The following is a 17242-nucleotide window of genomic DNA, read 5'->3' on the forward strand; positions in this document are numbered from 1 at the left end:
TATGGCATAATCATCTTCTTTTTAACCTTTCAGATCACTTACTTTCTGTTACATGACCGTAGTGGGGACTATACATGTTTTCGCATAGACTCACAGACAGGCTCCATATACAGTACCTCAGTATTTGACAGAGAGAATAAGGGGTCATATCTCTTGGAAGTAAAGTCGATAGATGGCTTTGAATCTGCTCGACCTGGAAAACGTGGGCGGCCAAACTCTGGTAAGAAATGAACCAGTGTATCAAGTGTGATTTTTTTTTTTAGCTCTCTTCCTATAAAAGAAAACCCTTTAATCAAGTTTAAATTGTAATTTATTTTTGTCCAAGCTGACTTGTAAAAGGGTTTTTTTGTTGTTTCTCTCTGTGTCCGTTGTCTCAGAACTGGAAGAAATATCTAATATGATGACCAGGCAAGTTTTCAGTTCTGAAACTAAAAGAAAATTATCACCTTAGAGTTGATGGATTTTAGAGAGTAATTCCTAACTAGCAAAACCACACCTACTACTTTAACATAGGATACAAGCCTAGTCTGGGTAATGGAGGGGCTTCTCAAAGCATTGCATGCTGCACTGCACTCAGTTTGGGCCAGTAACGAAATGCTGAACAGAAAAGCTCAAGACTTGAAAAGAACTCACATTGGTTGTGTTTAAACAAAGAGTTAAAACTGGGCTTTTGTGGCTTCAGGACAAAAAGTTATGACTTAAAACTGTACAGTTGCCATATTAGGTATCAATTATTCACATGTTATCTCTTTAAACAAATTGGATGTGACATACATTTGATATCCAAGTGCTTTTGAGTAATGTTGGTATATAAATTGTCCATAACCCTAAGGGTTTGTTTCTGTATTGTCTGCATATTCGTCTTCATTTAATGTGCAGCTAGACAGTTTAAGGAATTGTAGCTGACAGAAGTGGCACAGCTGAGTATTTTAATCTCTTGTTTCTTGTCTCTCTAGACACAGCCTATGTGCGCATTTTTATCAGCGACGTGAATGATAACAAACCTGTCTTCACTCAGAGTGTCTATGAAGTTAATGTGGATGAAGACCAGGATGTGGGTTCTACTGTCATTACAGTCAGTGCTAATGATGAAGATGAAGGTAAAGTATTGGAATTCCCCATAGCTGCATCTAAAATATTAATGAGTTAATTTCAGCACACTAAGACATATTTAGTGGTGTTAGGAGGGAAAATGTCTGTCTCTACATTTTAAAACTTCTTTATGTCTAAACTGACAGGGCATGAACATTACTTCGTCATGGGGCTGTGAGGCGTAAGCTAAATAACTCTATTATGTGAGGCAATACATTAACATGGGATGATGGTGAATAACTTCTGTGCCAGCATATACAAATTTGGTATAGATCATACCCTTTTTTAAAAGAAAGGTGGTGATAAAAATATTTTCCCAGTTAACTAGAATGATTGAGATTGAATCTCAATGAAATTAATGTATTCTCTTTTTGTATTGACGGTATATTTGTTGTATTGTCCCTTATTTGGCACACTGAGGAATAGTGTTGTCTTACATGAAATTGGACTTTATAAATGGTTTGGAGACAAAGCAATGTAGGGATCGATCATCATGAACAGTCAAGAGTTTTGAAACAATTATTGTAGCGACAAGCAAATTTGTCACATAATCAGACCCTTTTCATGTATATACTTTGTGTATTGCCCTGTGTTAGGAAACCCCCCATCCTATTGACTACTAAATTAGAATAAATGCAGTATTCCTCTGACCTCCAGTGTAGATTCTGTTTGCTGTGGGCATGACTTTCTGTGTGGCAGGTGGTGAATGGGATGGCTCTTAGTGTCTGTGCTTTATTAGCAGAAGGAGAGGAGTTGTTTGCTGGTGCAAAGGAAAGAACAGAAGTTTAGTAGGACTCGACACAGGCTGGAATAGTATAATTTTTATCAGTTTGGGGGATTGTGTGAGAAATAAGTACAGCTATTAATATGGCTATCGCCAGTAGGTTATTTCAGTAGGCTTAATTTTATTGCTTAGCTGTACTGTGATTTTACCTGATTGACTGATGGAAAGGTATTGATACGAGGCCAGATTTTTGGGACTGGCCATTTGGCAGTCAAAATCTGAAGAGGGCTGTAAAGGTGGTTTGCAGCTACCTTTCTGGATCGCTGATCGTTATGCTGCTGGGCACTGTTTCTGTCCTTAATCCCAATTTCAGAAAAATATCCCTATTCAGGAATTCAGTTAAGCAGGTACTTAAATCCCATGGAAGAAACTGCCTGAAGTTGAGCAACTGATCTCCTGAACAAGGATGAATTTTAGCACATGCTTAAGTGCTTTCTAAAATTGGAGTCCAAAAGAGAAATTTAGACCAGCCTCAGGCTAATCCAAGTTGCACTAGTTTTAACAGCCCCAAGGGTTCTGTTCTGGCAGTAGGAGGTCTCTGAAGTGCATGGGCGCACTAGCCACATTCACCTATACTAGGGGCTGCAAAGGAGCAAGGGCAAAGCTAGCTACGCTGTACCTATGCCACTGGATGATTCCCCGACACAAGGGAAACTCCTTAGCTGGCCATGTATGTTGAGTTTAAGTCTGCTTTGTGGTGGTGGAGAAGCTGCCTTGGGAGGACTACAGATCTGGCCCTTTGTCTCTGGCCTCTCAGCCAAGTTAAGTAATTGAAATTGCAGGTGTGAAGTGGGGAGGGAGAAGAGTGACAGTAACATTGGAGGCAAGAAGGGGGGAACCAGAATGAAAAGGTAAAAAGCTTTATTTGGACTAATCCAAGAGCCCCTATTGCGTCTGAAATTCTATAGCCTGTGTTATGTAGGAGGTCAGCCTGAATGATCACAGTCATCCCTTCTGGCCTTAAAATCTGTGGATCTGTGAAGCTGAGTTTGGAATAAGAACTACTTCATGAGATGTTTCTATAATTTTATAATGCTAATTTATTGTTATAAGCAGGTTACCATTTACTATAGTTTCCATGAGTTGTACACTTGGTCAGTCCTACTGGCCTTCCAACATGGGGTACTAAGTGAGGGCAAAATTTAGTTCACTGGCATTCATTCAAGAGACTTTTTGTTCCATGGAAACTTATTATAGATATTAGACTTATTGGGACCTGGAAATAGAAAAATGCTTGTAAATATTCTTACTTGGCTATGCATTTTAAAAGACCACCTAACTACAGTACTATACACTGACTCTCCTGTAATAGTAAAGCACTAGAAACTTTTTTGACAATGAGACAGGACTTTGTGGGTGGATTTTAATCAGGATAAGAATTGATTGGTGTGATTAATATAGAACACGTTTAATAATCTAGTAGAAGAGGTACAAAGTAAATGTATATTTCAATGCCCTCAAATTATACGTATCTTATTTAATATTCTTTGGGGATTGGCAGGAGCAAATGCTAAATTAAGGTACCAGATCACAGCTGGAAACACTGGTGGAGTACTTGATGTTGAACCAGAAACAGGAGCCATCTTTATTGCTCAGCCACTGGATTATGAAGAAGCGAAAATGTATGAACTTCACTTGTTGGCCTCTGATGGTAAATGGGAAGATTATGCAATTATCATAATCAATATTGTGAATAAAAATGATGAGGCTCCAGTTTTCTCTATCAGTGAATACTATGGAAGTGTGATTGAAGAACTGGATGGATTACCCATCTTTATACTTCAGGTACTATATGGAGTTCCAGATGTTTGTGATATTTCAATAGAAGAATAGTCCAGTATTGTTGTTGTAATATGTCAGTGAAATCCAGTTTTGTGAAGAAAATGTATTTCATCAGTGGAGAGAGAAGCATGCAGGGTGGGTTTTTGTTGTTGTTGTTGTTGTTGTTGTTTTTTTTTGGTGAAGAAAATGATTGTGGCATTAATATTGAACAAGCAGGGCTTATCTTTGTAACCCTAAGAACTATCACTTATGCCAAATAATTAGCATTGTAATCTACTAGCTTTTTTTATATTCTGTAGGTCAATTATTACTATAAAAATACGAAAGAAAACATAGATAATTATACTGCTATAGTGTGAAGTGTCTATATCTATCCATCTATGATAGGATGTAGTAGCTAGCAGATAGGATATAATTCAGGAATTGCATATTCAGTCATTAACATGATGTATTTGTTTGCAAAACCTTTGTAGGTTGTAGCAAATGATCCTGATAGCAGCATGGATGAAGGCGATTTGAGATATTCTCTGCATGGACATGGTGCAATTGATGTCTTTACAATAGATGAGAACACAGGCAGCATTTACTCACAGAAGATGCTTGATCGGGAAGAGCGAGCACTGTGGAGATTTGTTGTGTTGGCTACTGATGAGGGAGGAGAAGGACTTACTGGATTTGCTGATGTAATTATTAATGTGTGGGATATAAATGACAATGCTCCCATATTTACCTGCATGCCCGATGACTGCAATGGGAGTGTTTTTGAAAATTCTCCTGCAGACACTTTGGTCATGGAAATGACAGCTGTGGATTTAGATGATCTGAATGTAGGTCTGAATGCAATTTTGACATATAGGATAACTGACAATGTAAAAACTGGATTTGGTACAGACTTCTTTAATATCGACCCCAATAGTGGCACAATACATGTAGCAGGGGGAATGCTGGATAGAGAGAAGACTGATAAATATTTCCTTACTGTTGAGGCCAGGGATGGGGGAGGGTTGACAGGAACTGGCACTGCCACTATCTGGATTGCAGATGTCAATGATCATATACCTGAATTCACTCAGGAGGTCTGGCAGGCAGTGATTCCTGAAAACAGTGCAGTCAACTCAGAAGTTCTGGAAATGTCGGCTACAGATGCAGACACTGGGGAAAATGCTCACTTAACATTCAGCATTATTGGAGGAGATCCAGATCAGAAGTTTTACATTGAAAGTAACAAAGAAGGTCAACGTGCAACTATCAGATTGAAAAAGAAACTGGATTATGAGAAACCTCATGAAAGGTGGTTTAACCTTACGATTAAAGTAGAAGACCTTGATTTTTCCAGTGTTGCAACCTGCTTGATTGAAGTTGAAGATTGTAATGACCACAGCCCAGTTTTTAATTCCCAGTTTATCCAAACTAACCCTTTCTTTGAGAACATACCTGTGGGTACTACAGTCACCACAGTGAGAGCCACCGATGAGGATTCTGGTTTGAACGGGGACATTATCTATTTTATTAAATCAGATTCAGATCCTATCAGACAGTTTGCAGTTGACCCAGATGGTCATGTGACTGTTGCAAGTACACTGGATCGTGAAGTCATTCAGCAATACAATTTAATCATACAGGCTTCAGATCAAGGGACTCCTGCCCAAACTGGAAGTGTTACAGTCCTGATTAACTTGCTAGATATTAACGACAATGAGCCAAGGTTTGAGGCATCATATTTGCCCATTGTTTGGGAAAATGTGTTGGGACCTCAGGTGGTGTATATGAACCATACATCAAAGCTGCTGTATGCTGTGGATCCAGACAGTGGTGAAAATGGGCCACCGTTAACATTTTTGCTGCCACCTGATTATCAGAATTCTTTGGATTTTTCTCTTACTGACAACAGAAATAACACAGCAACCATTACTGCACTGAGGTCCTTTGACAGAGAAAAGCAGAAGGTGTTCCACCTGCCAATAATTATAACAGATAGTGGGAATCCATCTATAAGTGCTACAAACACCTTGACCATAACAATTGGTGATGAAAATGATAACAGCCATGAAGCTGGCCATAAGGAAATCTTTGTCTATACCCACAGAGGTAGGTGGTGTACAGAGAGTGAGCCAGATGCATAGAAAAGTTAAAATTTTACTTGATATTAGTAATTTTTGCTTTAAGTTATTGCTATTGTATCTTTTATATTTTGTATATTTATAGACTAAGCATACAATTCTGCAAACAGATATACAGAGTCAGTGGGATTTTGCAGGCTGTGTGGGCCCACGCTGGCACATCTGTTTGCAAGGTCTGGGTCATAATGTGGAAAGCATCATCTACTGAGGAAGATTTATATATTTGTAATTATCTCTCTTTTGTTTTTTAAAAATGTGTATGTATTTGTCTATACAAAAACAATAATAATGAACAAAAAGTATTTTTTGCTCTATTTCCAAACATGACTCTTTTTACTCATTTTGGGGGGGAATTTTTTTCCCCTTGGGCAGAGACTGAGCCTGGAAAAAAATAGGGATTTTTAACAAGTGACTGAAAATAGGGGCTTAGAATGAAAACACTGGGAAGTTTTAACTATAGCTGTGAATTTCAGCAATTTCCTTGTTAGTATGTGGTAAATGTATATTAAAATTATATAAGTATATTTTTGTTGCTTTGGTTTTAATACAATGAAGAATAGATAAATCCCATAAAATAAAGAAGTGAAGATCGTAGGGTATCTCTGTGTCCATTATTAATTGCTTGTTTTGTGCGAGATGGATCATCTAAAAGCATTTGAAATGAAGGCACAATTTAACTGAATATCTAGGTTAGAGTTATAGTGCCAGCATGCCTGATGAGTATTTGTAGCAGGAGGTCCAGTATGTAAAGAAAACCATTTTGCATTAACTTAAGCATGCACCTAATTTTGTTGAATTAGATGCACTTAAACCAAAAGCCAGTGTAAGCAAGTTCTACAATAGAGCAGGCTAGGTGAAGTAGGGTAGACTCTGAAGTTCTGAATTTAAAAATAGTCTATTCAATTAATGTTCTGCTTTGTATAGGTTCTTATGCTGCGCTCATCACCGTATTATCTGAGCACTCACATTTTGCCAGATCATGGCTATAACTAAACTGCACAGAGTATGGTGTTCAAAGGAGCCTTAAAGCTCTCTCTCTACTCTCCTGATCACACTGCTGCTCTCTGCAGGCTCTTCTTGCTGTGTTCAAGCAGCTGTTCTACTTTGCACTAGGCCACAAGAGCCACAGGGGGCTGAAAACATAGCCAAGAATTGGACTGGCAAAGAGGCATCCTGCCAATGCTCCCTTTTTTCCAGTCATGCCCTCTTTTCCTTGCTCAGAGAGAGCTGCTATTCTGATTCTCCTGTGGTGCAGAAGACTGGGGTAGCTGTAATGGCTTTATATGCAGATTTTGCTAGTGATGCAGTGTAAAGTGGCTTCCCCAGATTGGAGCATCTGGGTCTTCAGCGTGTCTGGTTTAGTAACTTTTTGTCTCAAAAAATCAGTTTATGTACTGTAGTTTTATATTCTTATTTCTTTTTACTGATTATTTGTGGGTTTTTTCCCCTCCTTTATGTAATGTCTGTGGTCTTTCCCCAGCTTTCCAGGCGCACTTAGCGGAGAGCTCAGACTACAGGCTATGCATTATTTTAAGAGCCTTGGATCATAACCGTCACCAAAATCAAACAGGAATATGAAAATGATAAATGTAGTAATGAATGCAGTGGAATTTAAAACCCTTTGAAAAACAAAAATTAAATGCAGATTTATTATAATTTATCTCAACAGGGAAATGGTCAACAACAGTGCTTGGGGAAGTGTTTGCACCAGATCAGGATGACTGGGACAATAAAACATTTCTCTCTGAAGGAAAAATGCTCAAGTGAGGATTGTATTTGTGTCAAACTGAGTAATATTTATGTTTATGGTTCTGTAATTTTTTTTACTCACCATGAGATTTTCCTGTATACGTTATATGTATAAAAGCCAGGATTACCCCATGCAACAGGGAATGTACCTCCTGAATATTCTTTTTCATTTAGATAACTAGGTTTCAAGGAATTGGTGTACACAATATTTATCTTCATCTCAAATAATGTAGGGCCACATCATGCTGTCAATTTTTAAGTAGCGCTCTCTATTACTTTTCCTAGGCATTAAGGATGTGCTTTGTATTAGACCCAAAATAAAAATAGGCTCCAGTTTCATTGCCACCTCCGCCAAGTATTATAGTCTATTTGTATTTGATCACATAAAGGCATCCAATATGAGTAAAGAGTAGAATAACGCAAGATATCACAAGTGAAAGTGAATTTGGATGATCTCCTCCTAGAGCTAAATTCACCACTGCATAAGCAGTCACAACTTGTTTTAACTCTTTGTAGTTGTGTCTGTTCATGCCAGTGTTGAACTGGGCCCCGAGGCCATACTAATTCATCTGCCCACATCACAAAATGTGCGGTGCCATTAGCAGAAATGTAGTTCTGAAGTGGCTTCGTCTCTGTTTCACAAAATAAAAGCAAAACCAAGCTTTCTTTTCCCTAGACAATGAAGATGTTAAAGCCTTAGTGAGCCCAGAGTTGCAGCTGGAGCTTCTGCCTGTCAGCAGCCATTGGGGGTACTAAGCCATAAGAGGGTATTATTCCGTAGTAGCGACCTGCCATAATAGACCTCCATAGCCGCTCAAAACTGCCCCCTTCATCATAGCTCATGGGCATGATGCAAGACATCTCTCTTGGAACTTCTCTTTAACAGGCACCAGTGTGGGACTAGAAGGTTTGCTCCCTCCTCTTATCACTCCTCCCTACTCACCACTGGGACCTGTGCAAGGGTATTCCTGTGTTTGAGCCGTGGGGCTTTACTAATTCTTGTAGACTGCATGCTCTGGGTCAGGAGTGGGAAAGCTCATGGGTTTAGGAATTGCAGAAAAGATACTCATTTTCATAAACTCTCCCCAAGCTTTTCCACAACTTCCCAGTGCAAAGTTTTTTTCTTTTTTAGTGCCTTTCTGAGGTTGGGCTCTGGTACCCATCAGATAGGTCAGTTGACCATGGATCCTCCATACCAACTTTCTAGGGCTTTTGTAGCCTACGAGGCCATATACGTGTGTTACTCGGTCAGGCCCTTATACGGTAGAACATGTATGCTGAAAAAGACCAATTCAATGGTGAGTAGAGGATGTTTCTGGTTTGACTTACTAGGCTGTTCATGATTTGGGACTTTACTTCTAGGTTTTTCAGATTAAATCAAAGGACTGGCTCTCTGGTAATGGTGGATAATGCTCCTCAGGGGACATACAACTTAAGAGTCAGAGTTTCAGATGGAGTCTGGCCTGATGTAATATCTACAGTACAGATCCATGTCAAAGAGTTGGAAAATGAAGCCATACGCAATTCAGCCACTGTACGTCTGGCAGGTCAGTTTTATTTGCTGTTTGAGCTTGGTTGCTGCTGTATTTGAAAAGCTGTTACTTAGATGTGTTTGTAGGATAGATGCATTTGCAGTGTCTTTCTAGTGCTATTGGGCTGGGGTGAGTTGAGAGATTAACCAGAGCTTTGCAGGCATTTCATTTCAGTATACTGTATTTATGAATCCCCAACTCAGATGTCACAGCGGAGGAGTTTATAAGGAAAGATGAACATGGGAAAAGCAGACATGACAAATTTAAGGAGTTACTGGCAGAAATCTTCTCCACTCATCCTAGTGATATCACTATCTTCAGTATGATGAATGTTGATGGAAGACAGACAAACTTAAGATTTGCAGTTCGTGGTGGCTTTTCTTATTATAGACCAGAAAAATTGCATGGTGAAATGGCAGCATTTAAAAACAAGGTATGTGCCCCAGTTTTAATTCAGTGAACTTAACATTAGGGTGGTTTGCATAGATATAAACTAACTATACTAGCATCCTTTATGCAGACACAACCACACTATTGAAGAGCATGCCGGGCCTACTGATTTACTTTTTGCTTCACTCGAAGTTTTGTTATACTAGTTTTTACTTTAATTTTCTTCCTCTCATTTCATTCCATTTCAATTCGTTTGGCCACTTTTTAGGAGAGGGCAGTCTCCTCTTCCGAATCATAGCACTTTGGTCAGTTCTGTGTGATGGGGTGTGTGTGTGTGTGTGTGTGTGTGTGTGTGCATATAAAAACTTTATTATTATTACTTAACATATACTTTGCAGTATTGCTCAGTGGTCAACCAAAATATTAATCTTTAAAATGGGTAAATGAGATGACCCACGTAGTTATAGCCCTGTCAGTTTGACATCAATCCCAGGCAAAATAATGGAGCAGCTGCTACAGGACTTGATTAATCAAGAATTAAAAGGAAGGTAATATAATTAATGCCAATCAAGATGGGTTTATAGAAAATAGATCCTGTCTAGCTAACTTGATATTTTTATGAAATTATAAGTTTGGTTGATGATTATTGTTGATGTAATATACTTAGGCTTTTGTAAGGCATTTGACTTGGTTCCGCATGACATTCTGATTACAAAACTAGGATGATATAAAATTAAAATTAACATGGAACATATTAAAAGGATTAAAATGGGTAACTGATAGGTCTCAAAATGTAACTGTAAATGGGGAATCATCACTGAACGGGTGTGTTTCTAGTGTGGTCCCACAGGAACTGGTTCTTGGCCCTACACTATTTAACATTTTTATCAATTACCTGATAAAGTTTACAGATAACACAAAAGTTGAGGAAGTGGTAAATTATGAAGATGATGATCACTAATTCTGAGCCGCCGTCTGGATTGCTTGGTAACATGGGCAAAAGCAAACAATATGCGTTTTAATATGGCTAAATGTATACATCTAGGAACAAAGAACGTAGGCCATACTTACAGGATGCGGGACCCTATCATGGAAAGCAATGTCTCTGGAAAAGATTTGGGGGTCCTGGTGGATAATCAGCTGAACATGAGCTCCCGCTGTGATGCTGTGATCAAAAGAGCTAATGCAATAAACAGGGATCTCAAGTAGGAGAAGAGAAGTTATTTTAACTCTGTATTTGGCACTTGTGCGACCGCTGCTGAAATATTTTTTTTCAGTTTTGGTGACCAGTTTCAGAAAGATGTTGATAAATTGGAGAGGGTCCAGAGAAGAACTGTAAGAATGATAAAAGGATTAGAAACCTGCTTTATAGTGATAGATTTAAGGAGCTCAAACTATTTATCTTACAAAGAGAAGGTTAAGGGACGACTCGATCATAATCTATAAGTGGGGAACAAATATTTGATTATAGGCTCTTCAGTCTAGCAGAGAAAGGAATAACACAATGCAATGGCCAGAAATTGAAGTTAGACAAATACAGACTGGAAATAAGGCATATATTTTTAACAGTGAGGATAATTAACCATTGTAACAATTTACCGGGGTTGTGGTGGATTCTCCATCACTGGGAATTTTTAAATCAAGATTGGATGTTTTTTCTAAAAGATCTGCTCTAGGAATTATTTTGGGGAAATAATTCTATGGCCGGTGTTACACAGGGTGGGGTCAGACTAGGTGATCACAGTGGTCCCTTCTGGGCTTGGTGTCTAAGAAGCCCCAGTGTGTCAGCTGCTGTACAAACACATAGTAAATAACAGCCCCTGCTGCAAGGAGCTTATGATCTAAAAGACAAGACACAACAGGGAGATGAGACAAAAGGGGAGGGGAGGCGAGGAGAGATGGAGACATGAGGTGGTATGAATGATAATAGGTTGTGTGTAATTCTTAGCCAGTCAGGAGCAGTAATCACAACTCGCCAACTGCCCAACTTTTATCAGACTGCAAAGTACGTAATTTTATTGTCTGTTAAACAATAATATAGAGTATTAGAATCCTCCAAATGGCCAAGGTCACAGAATCAGAGAGGCAGATACTATTCATGCAAAATAATTGCTGCTTCTCTTGCATATTTATAGAGCAATTACAATGATAATATGGAAAGTTACATTGATTTCAAATAGACTCTGCTTCATAATACATAGTGGGATGATTCATCATAGTGATAACAAGAGGATAATTTTTGCTTCACATATTTTACTGAAGAAATGGCATTTCTATTAATTATTTATCACCTTTCAGAGTTTAATGAATAGCTCTAATGAGTTATCACCAATTTTCTATACTTACAGAAACAAAACATAAATATAGAATTCCTCCATTTCTTTTGTAGATATGTTTCAGTTAACGATAAACATAGAAAATTGGCAATTAGCGCTAGAATTATTCATTACATTTTTAAATAAATGATGAAGTGTATTTATTTGTTACACTCCTTTGGATATGGCTTTATGATAACTGTTCTTAGTGTACAACAAAAGACATCCATCCCAGTAGTTTAAAGGAATCATAATTGTCTATATGCGCCAGGTTTTCCTTAACAGTATTGCAAAACTGTCTAAATCTTTTTAATACAGAATCCCCACTAACAGCAATATATGTAGACAGCATACCCCATAACTGAATTGACAGGATACATCATGTCGGGTGATATATTTCTACTTCTTTTTCAAAATATATTATGATATTTATGAGGATGTATTGAAGATTAGTCATAAGGGTCGAAGTTCTTAAAAAAATGGTGGATTGTAATGAAGCACTAGTAAAATGGAAAGAGAAGAAAAGAATGGAAGGTTTTAAGTTTTGTTTTTGGCCATTAGAGTTATTTAAAAAAAAATTCATACATTGTACCACTAAAAGTAACATTTTATTAAACATATAAAATTACCAGGCCCTAAGTCTGAGCTCACACTAGTTTTATATTGGTGAATTCTGTTAACTTCATGGAGTTACTCCTGATTTGCACCATTGTGAGCAGGGCTGACGAGAGGGGGGGACGCCGGTACAAATTACCGGGGCCAGGCGGTCCGGAAGGGGGCCCGGGGCCCGGCTTCCCCTCCTCTCGTCGCCTTACCGGGGCCCAGCGGTCCGGAAGGGGGCCCGGCTTCCCTCCCTTCCCCCTCCCTCCCCCCCCCGTCAGCCCTGTTTAGCCAGTCCACCCTTACTGGGGGGCATGAAAAAAAATTTTCACCGGGGCCCAAACCCGCTCTCAGCGGCCCTGATTGTGAGGGTAGAACAAAGCCCTTAGTGTCAAGGTTCTGACACTATGGTCCAAACCCTGAAGCTTTTCATGCACCCGTGGAAAGGTCAAAACCTCTCATTCAGTATCCAAACACTGCCTCTGGTCAGCCCAATAAGTTAAATTTTCAGACACCTTTGTGCCATGCTGCCCCTCATGCCTGGGACAAACTCCCTGTAAACATCCACAAAACTAACTTTTTATCATCCTTCAAAACCATCCTTGAAACTCTGCTTTGCCAACCATATTGTGTGTTTCTTTGTGCTCACCCATCTAGCTATATCCATCTGTTGTCTTTTATCTTACATTGTAAGCTCTTTGGGATAGGGATGGGGTTTTTTGTTCTGTCTGTACAGTGCCTAGCACAATGGGGTCCTGGGCCATCACTGGGGCTCTTTGGTGTTACAATAATGCAAATAAATAATAATAATGATGATTGGGAGACACGTGATCCAGTGCATAGCGAGCTGGATGAGAGGCAGTAGAGCTGGTTTATTCCCAGCTCTGCCATTACCAGCTGTGTGACCTGAGGCAAATCTCCTTACTTCTCTGTACCTGTTTGCCACCAACCCTTTGCCTGTCTTGTCAATTTAGAGAGTAAGTCTTTAGGTCACATCCTGTGTTGTGTAGTGTCGATACAATAGGGCCCCAATCTCAGTTTTGGCCTCTGTGATGCCTCTCTAGGATACTGTACTCTAGGATGCCATTTGATACTGAAATAGAGGTTTTGACCTTTCCATAGGTGCATGAAAAGCTTCAGAGCTTTGTTCTACCCTCATAATGATGCAAATCAGGAATAACTCCATAAAGTCATGTAATCCAAATAATAAATACATAAATGACAAATGAAATCCTGTGCAGAGAGATCCCACAATACCCTGCATAGGGTTACCATATTTTAGTTTTAAAAAAGGAGGACACTCCACGGGGCCCCGCCCCCGCCCCAACTCCGCCCCTTCCCCGCCCCCAGACCCGCCCCAACTCCACCCCTTCCCCAAAGTCCCCTCCCCAACTCTGCCCCCTCCCCTGAACGCTCCGCCCCCTGCTCCTCCTCCTCCCCTGCTTCCCGTGAATCAAATGTTCACGGGAATCCTGAAACAGGGAGGCAGCAGGTAAGCTGGGGCTGAGGCGGGGTGCGGCGCGGCCCAGTCCGGCCCCCCGGCCGAGCGGCTCCCTCCGGCGGCTGGCCGGCCCAGGCCAAGAGGCTCTGGCCCCGGCGTCTCCCGCCCGGCTTGGCTCGGGCCCTGGGGCGCCGGCCCCCGGCCGAGCACCCCCGTCCCCGTCCCGGCCGAGCACCCCCGGCCGAGCACCGCCGTCCCCGTCCCCGTCCCGGCCGAGCACCGCCGGCGCCGGTGCTGGCCCCGGCCCCGGCCCCAGCCGAGCACCGCCGGCCCTGGCCCCGGCCCCGGCCCGGCCCCGGCCGAGCACCTCCGGCCCCGGCCCCGCACCGCCGGCCCCTCCCTCCCTATTTTCCCGGACATGTCCGGCTTTTTGGGAATTCCTCCCGGACGGGGATTTGAGGCCCAAAAAGCTGGACATGTCTGGGAAAATCCGGACGTATGGTAACCCTAACCCTGCACACTGTGAAGATCACGGCATCTTCTTGCAGATATGGGGGGAGGTAAATGAAGATGTGGTGGAGGTGTGTCAGTGAGTCTGAACGCAATGACGATACACATGCCCAAAAACATGCCAATGTAGCAAGCCATGTGTGCTGCTCTGCTGGGTACTCAGCAATCCTGATGCAGTTCAAATGTGCCTTGGTCAGGCTGTGCTTCTGTATTGGGGGAGTGAACTTATGATTTACAGTATGTGGGCATAACAGGGTGAGTAGAAAACTTAACTTGGAATTTTCTTGCTCGTTGTGACCAGATTATGCCTGGCCCCTTATGAGTGTGCAAGGGTGGAGAGAAAGGTGCCTTACACTGCCCTAAGATTTTCGGCACAATCCCAGCCCCTGCACTCTGGCCTCTGCCAGTCTAGCACTCTCTGGTGCCTTAGAAATATTATTAACAGTCCAGAACAGCTCTAATAAGTTGGCTGTCAGTGATAGCAATTATTGAGTTCCAGGAAATATTGCTACTGTTAACTTTCACACACACTGAATACATATAATTTCCTTTAAATCACTTTGGTTGCTCACAAAGTCTAGGCTATTAATGACCAATTTTTGTGTAATTAAAGTATTCCATAAAGTTTATGATTGCATGGATTTTCAGAACTGAAGGAACAAATGAAAACATTCCATTAGGGACAGACTGGTGATTTGTTAAACTGCGTTTCCTCTTAGATCCAAACAGCTTTAAAAGTGAACATTTCACAGATTGATGTAGACGAATGTGGGAGAATAGATTGTCGTGGTGGCAGCGGTTGTACAAACTACTTCACAGTGAGTGACATTCCAACAGTGATGGATGCCGGGAATGTGTCATTTGTCTCTGTAACAATCACCATCAGCGCAGTCTGCACCTGTTCAGCTAGAGATCGAGTTCATCAATCTTGTGCCTCCTACCCCCGAAGCCCATGTCTCAATGGTGGGACATGTATTGACACTCTTAATGGTTACAGGTGAGGAAACTTGTACTTCAACTTTTCTTACTGTCTCTTTTATTTCTTTTTTTAGAAAAGTGATGGATGCACCTTGAGATCTGTATTAAACTGTACATTTCAAATTGAGGGAAATCCAGAAAAGTGATACATGTGCAGAAGACTGTAAACTTTGTAATAAAAACAGTTCTTTATTAAGGGCCTGAAAGTATAGTCTGAATAAAGACTGTTGAGATAAGGCCCTAAATGGAAACCAATGAAAAAACACAAACACATTAGTGGTGTTAACTCCTCTCTCTATGCTGTTCTTCACAATTTGCTATAACATTGTGAATGTTTATTATGACGATTTCAGATTCCACAGCTCCATCACTTTTTAGTGCTCCTTTCATGGTTTCAAAATTTAATTCCCAATTAATCTTTTAGAATTTTCATAGGAATCTCATGGGATTTCTTCCGTGGGTAAGGTCACTATGAAAACAGTAGGAAATGTTTATGTTGAAAAGCTTTTCAAAAAGGGTCAAGATGACTGAGGATATTGGTTACTGGACACAGACCTTTTAACTTTTAGATCACTGATTCATATCCAGCCCAGTTCGGTAGATTAACTAAAAGTAAATGTTTTGACTATAGTATTTTTATTTTATCTATTCATTTGTTTATTTTGCTTTAGCCTTCCTCTGATTTGCTCTTTCAGATGTCATTGTTCTACTTCATTTCATGGACCTGACTGCCAGCAGACTAAGCACAGTTTCCATGGAAATGGATATGCATGGTTTCGACCCATCAGGCCTTGTTTTGAGAGCTTAATATCCCTAGAGTTTATTACTGAGGTTCCAGATGGGCTTTTACTATACAGTGGTCCTTTATCAGATCCAGAGCCTGGGAGTACAGAGAACTTCATGGCAATAGGTATTTGTCCTCTGTACGTTGCACATAACTAAATGCTTTGTAGGGGCTTGAAGGAAGGATTCTCTAGGAATTGATGTTGCATGGATAATATAGTAATTATAGTGTGAATTCTTACTTCAGTCTGATGGATTCATATAAAGTTTGTCTCGAGTGCAAGACTCTAGGAAAAATTAGGAAAAAAGTCTCTTGAAAGATACTTTAGCAGTACATTTTTCTTTGACACTGGGGGTATTTTTTTAGTTTACACTAATGGTTCTGAGCCCATCCTAGAGCTAAAGAAATCAAAGTGAAACAGAACAGACAGATTGACAAAGAAAAAAAAAATCCCACAAGGAAACATCTAGTGCTTTAAAGGAGTTCAGGTACTTTTGAGACAGGTATTACATGATTAATGCCGTCTGAGTCACACGTCATTTTATGTGGTTTGTGAAGACAGAAATCTTCTTAAAATTCTTTCAGTCTCAAGGCATTTTTGAAACATGTTTTCTTTAACAGACTATGACTTGATGGATGAATCCAGTCCCAGAGCACCATCAAAGCCATATATGCAGTGGTTTGAAGTTGTCTATACATCTGATATTTTTTTAATTGTTGCTCAGTTATTTTCAGTGAGTTAGTGAAAGAAGATGTGTGCAGAATTGTGTATATTTTAGATTGTCCTAAATATTGGGATATTAATCTATGACCTGATTTTAACTTTGCTTCTGTGAGGTTGAATTTGTATTTACTTATGAATTTGGACAGGGGTTGGGATATAGCAAACCCTATATGCATGCATGTAATTAGTATTAATTTTTACTTTAGAACATAATATGGTATTAGTGCCTTAGTAAGGAGTACATTTCAATGTTTGGTTTAGAGCCTGTTCATGAAAAAACGTTTAGTGCAGCGTATTTTCTCTGCATAGTTCAGGCAGCAGATTCCACATACAATTAATTAACAAAGAATTGGCATACTCATTAATACAATTATAAATAACAAGGCCAACAGGCAAAGCTTCTCCTGCATAACACTGGCTACAGAATTTAACCACATAATT

The 17242-nt window shown here is 40.1% G+C and overlaps 1 protein-coding gene across 1 annotated transcript in view; it reads left to right on the top strand.

The window, feature by feature from the left end:
* LOC135888983 (neural-cadherin-like) overlaps window positions 1-17242 on the top strand; it is a 113838-nt gene that overhangs the window by 71623 nt on the left and 24973 nt on the right. The window contains exons 15-23 of the mRNA XM_065416794.1: window positions 34-220; window positions 957-1100; window positions 3378-3661; window positions 4132-5746; window positions 7448-7541; window positions 8890-9074; window positions 9263-9492; window positions 15035-15312; window positions 15989-16203. Coding sequence (XP_065272866.1) covers window positions 34-220; window positions 957-1100; window positions 3378-3661; window positions 4132-5746; window positions 7448-7541; window positions 8890-9074; window positions 9263-9492; window positions 15035-15312; window positions 15989-16203 — 3232 coding nt within the window. The remainder of the gene's footprint in view (window positions 1-33; window positions 221-956; window positions 1101-3377; window positions 3662-4131; window positions 5747-7447; window positions 7542-8889; window positions 9075-9262; window positions 9493-15034; window positions 15313-15988; window positions 16204-17242) is intronic.

The sequence above is a fragment of the Emys orbicularis genome, chromosome 14 (assembly GCF_028017835.1).
Source record: "Emys orbicularis isolate rEmyOrb1 chromosome 14, rEmyOrb1.hap1, whole genome shotgun sequence".
NCBI classification, from domain to species: domain Eukaryota; kingdom Metazoa; phylum Chordata; order Testudines; family Emydidae; genus Emys; species Emys orbicularis.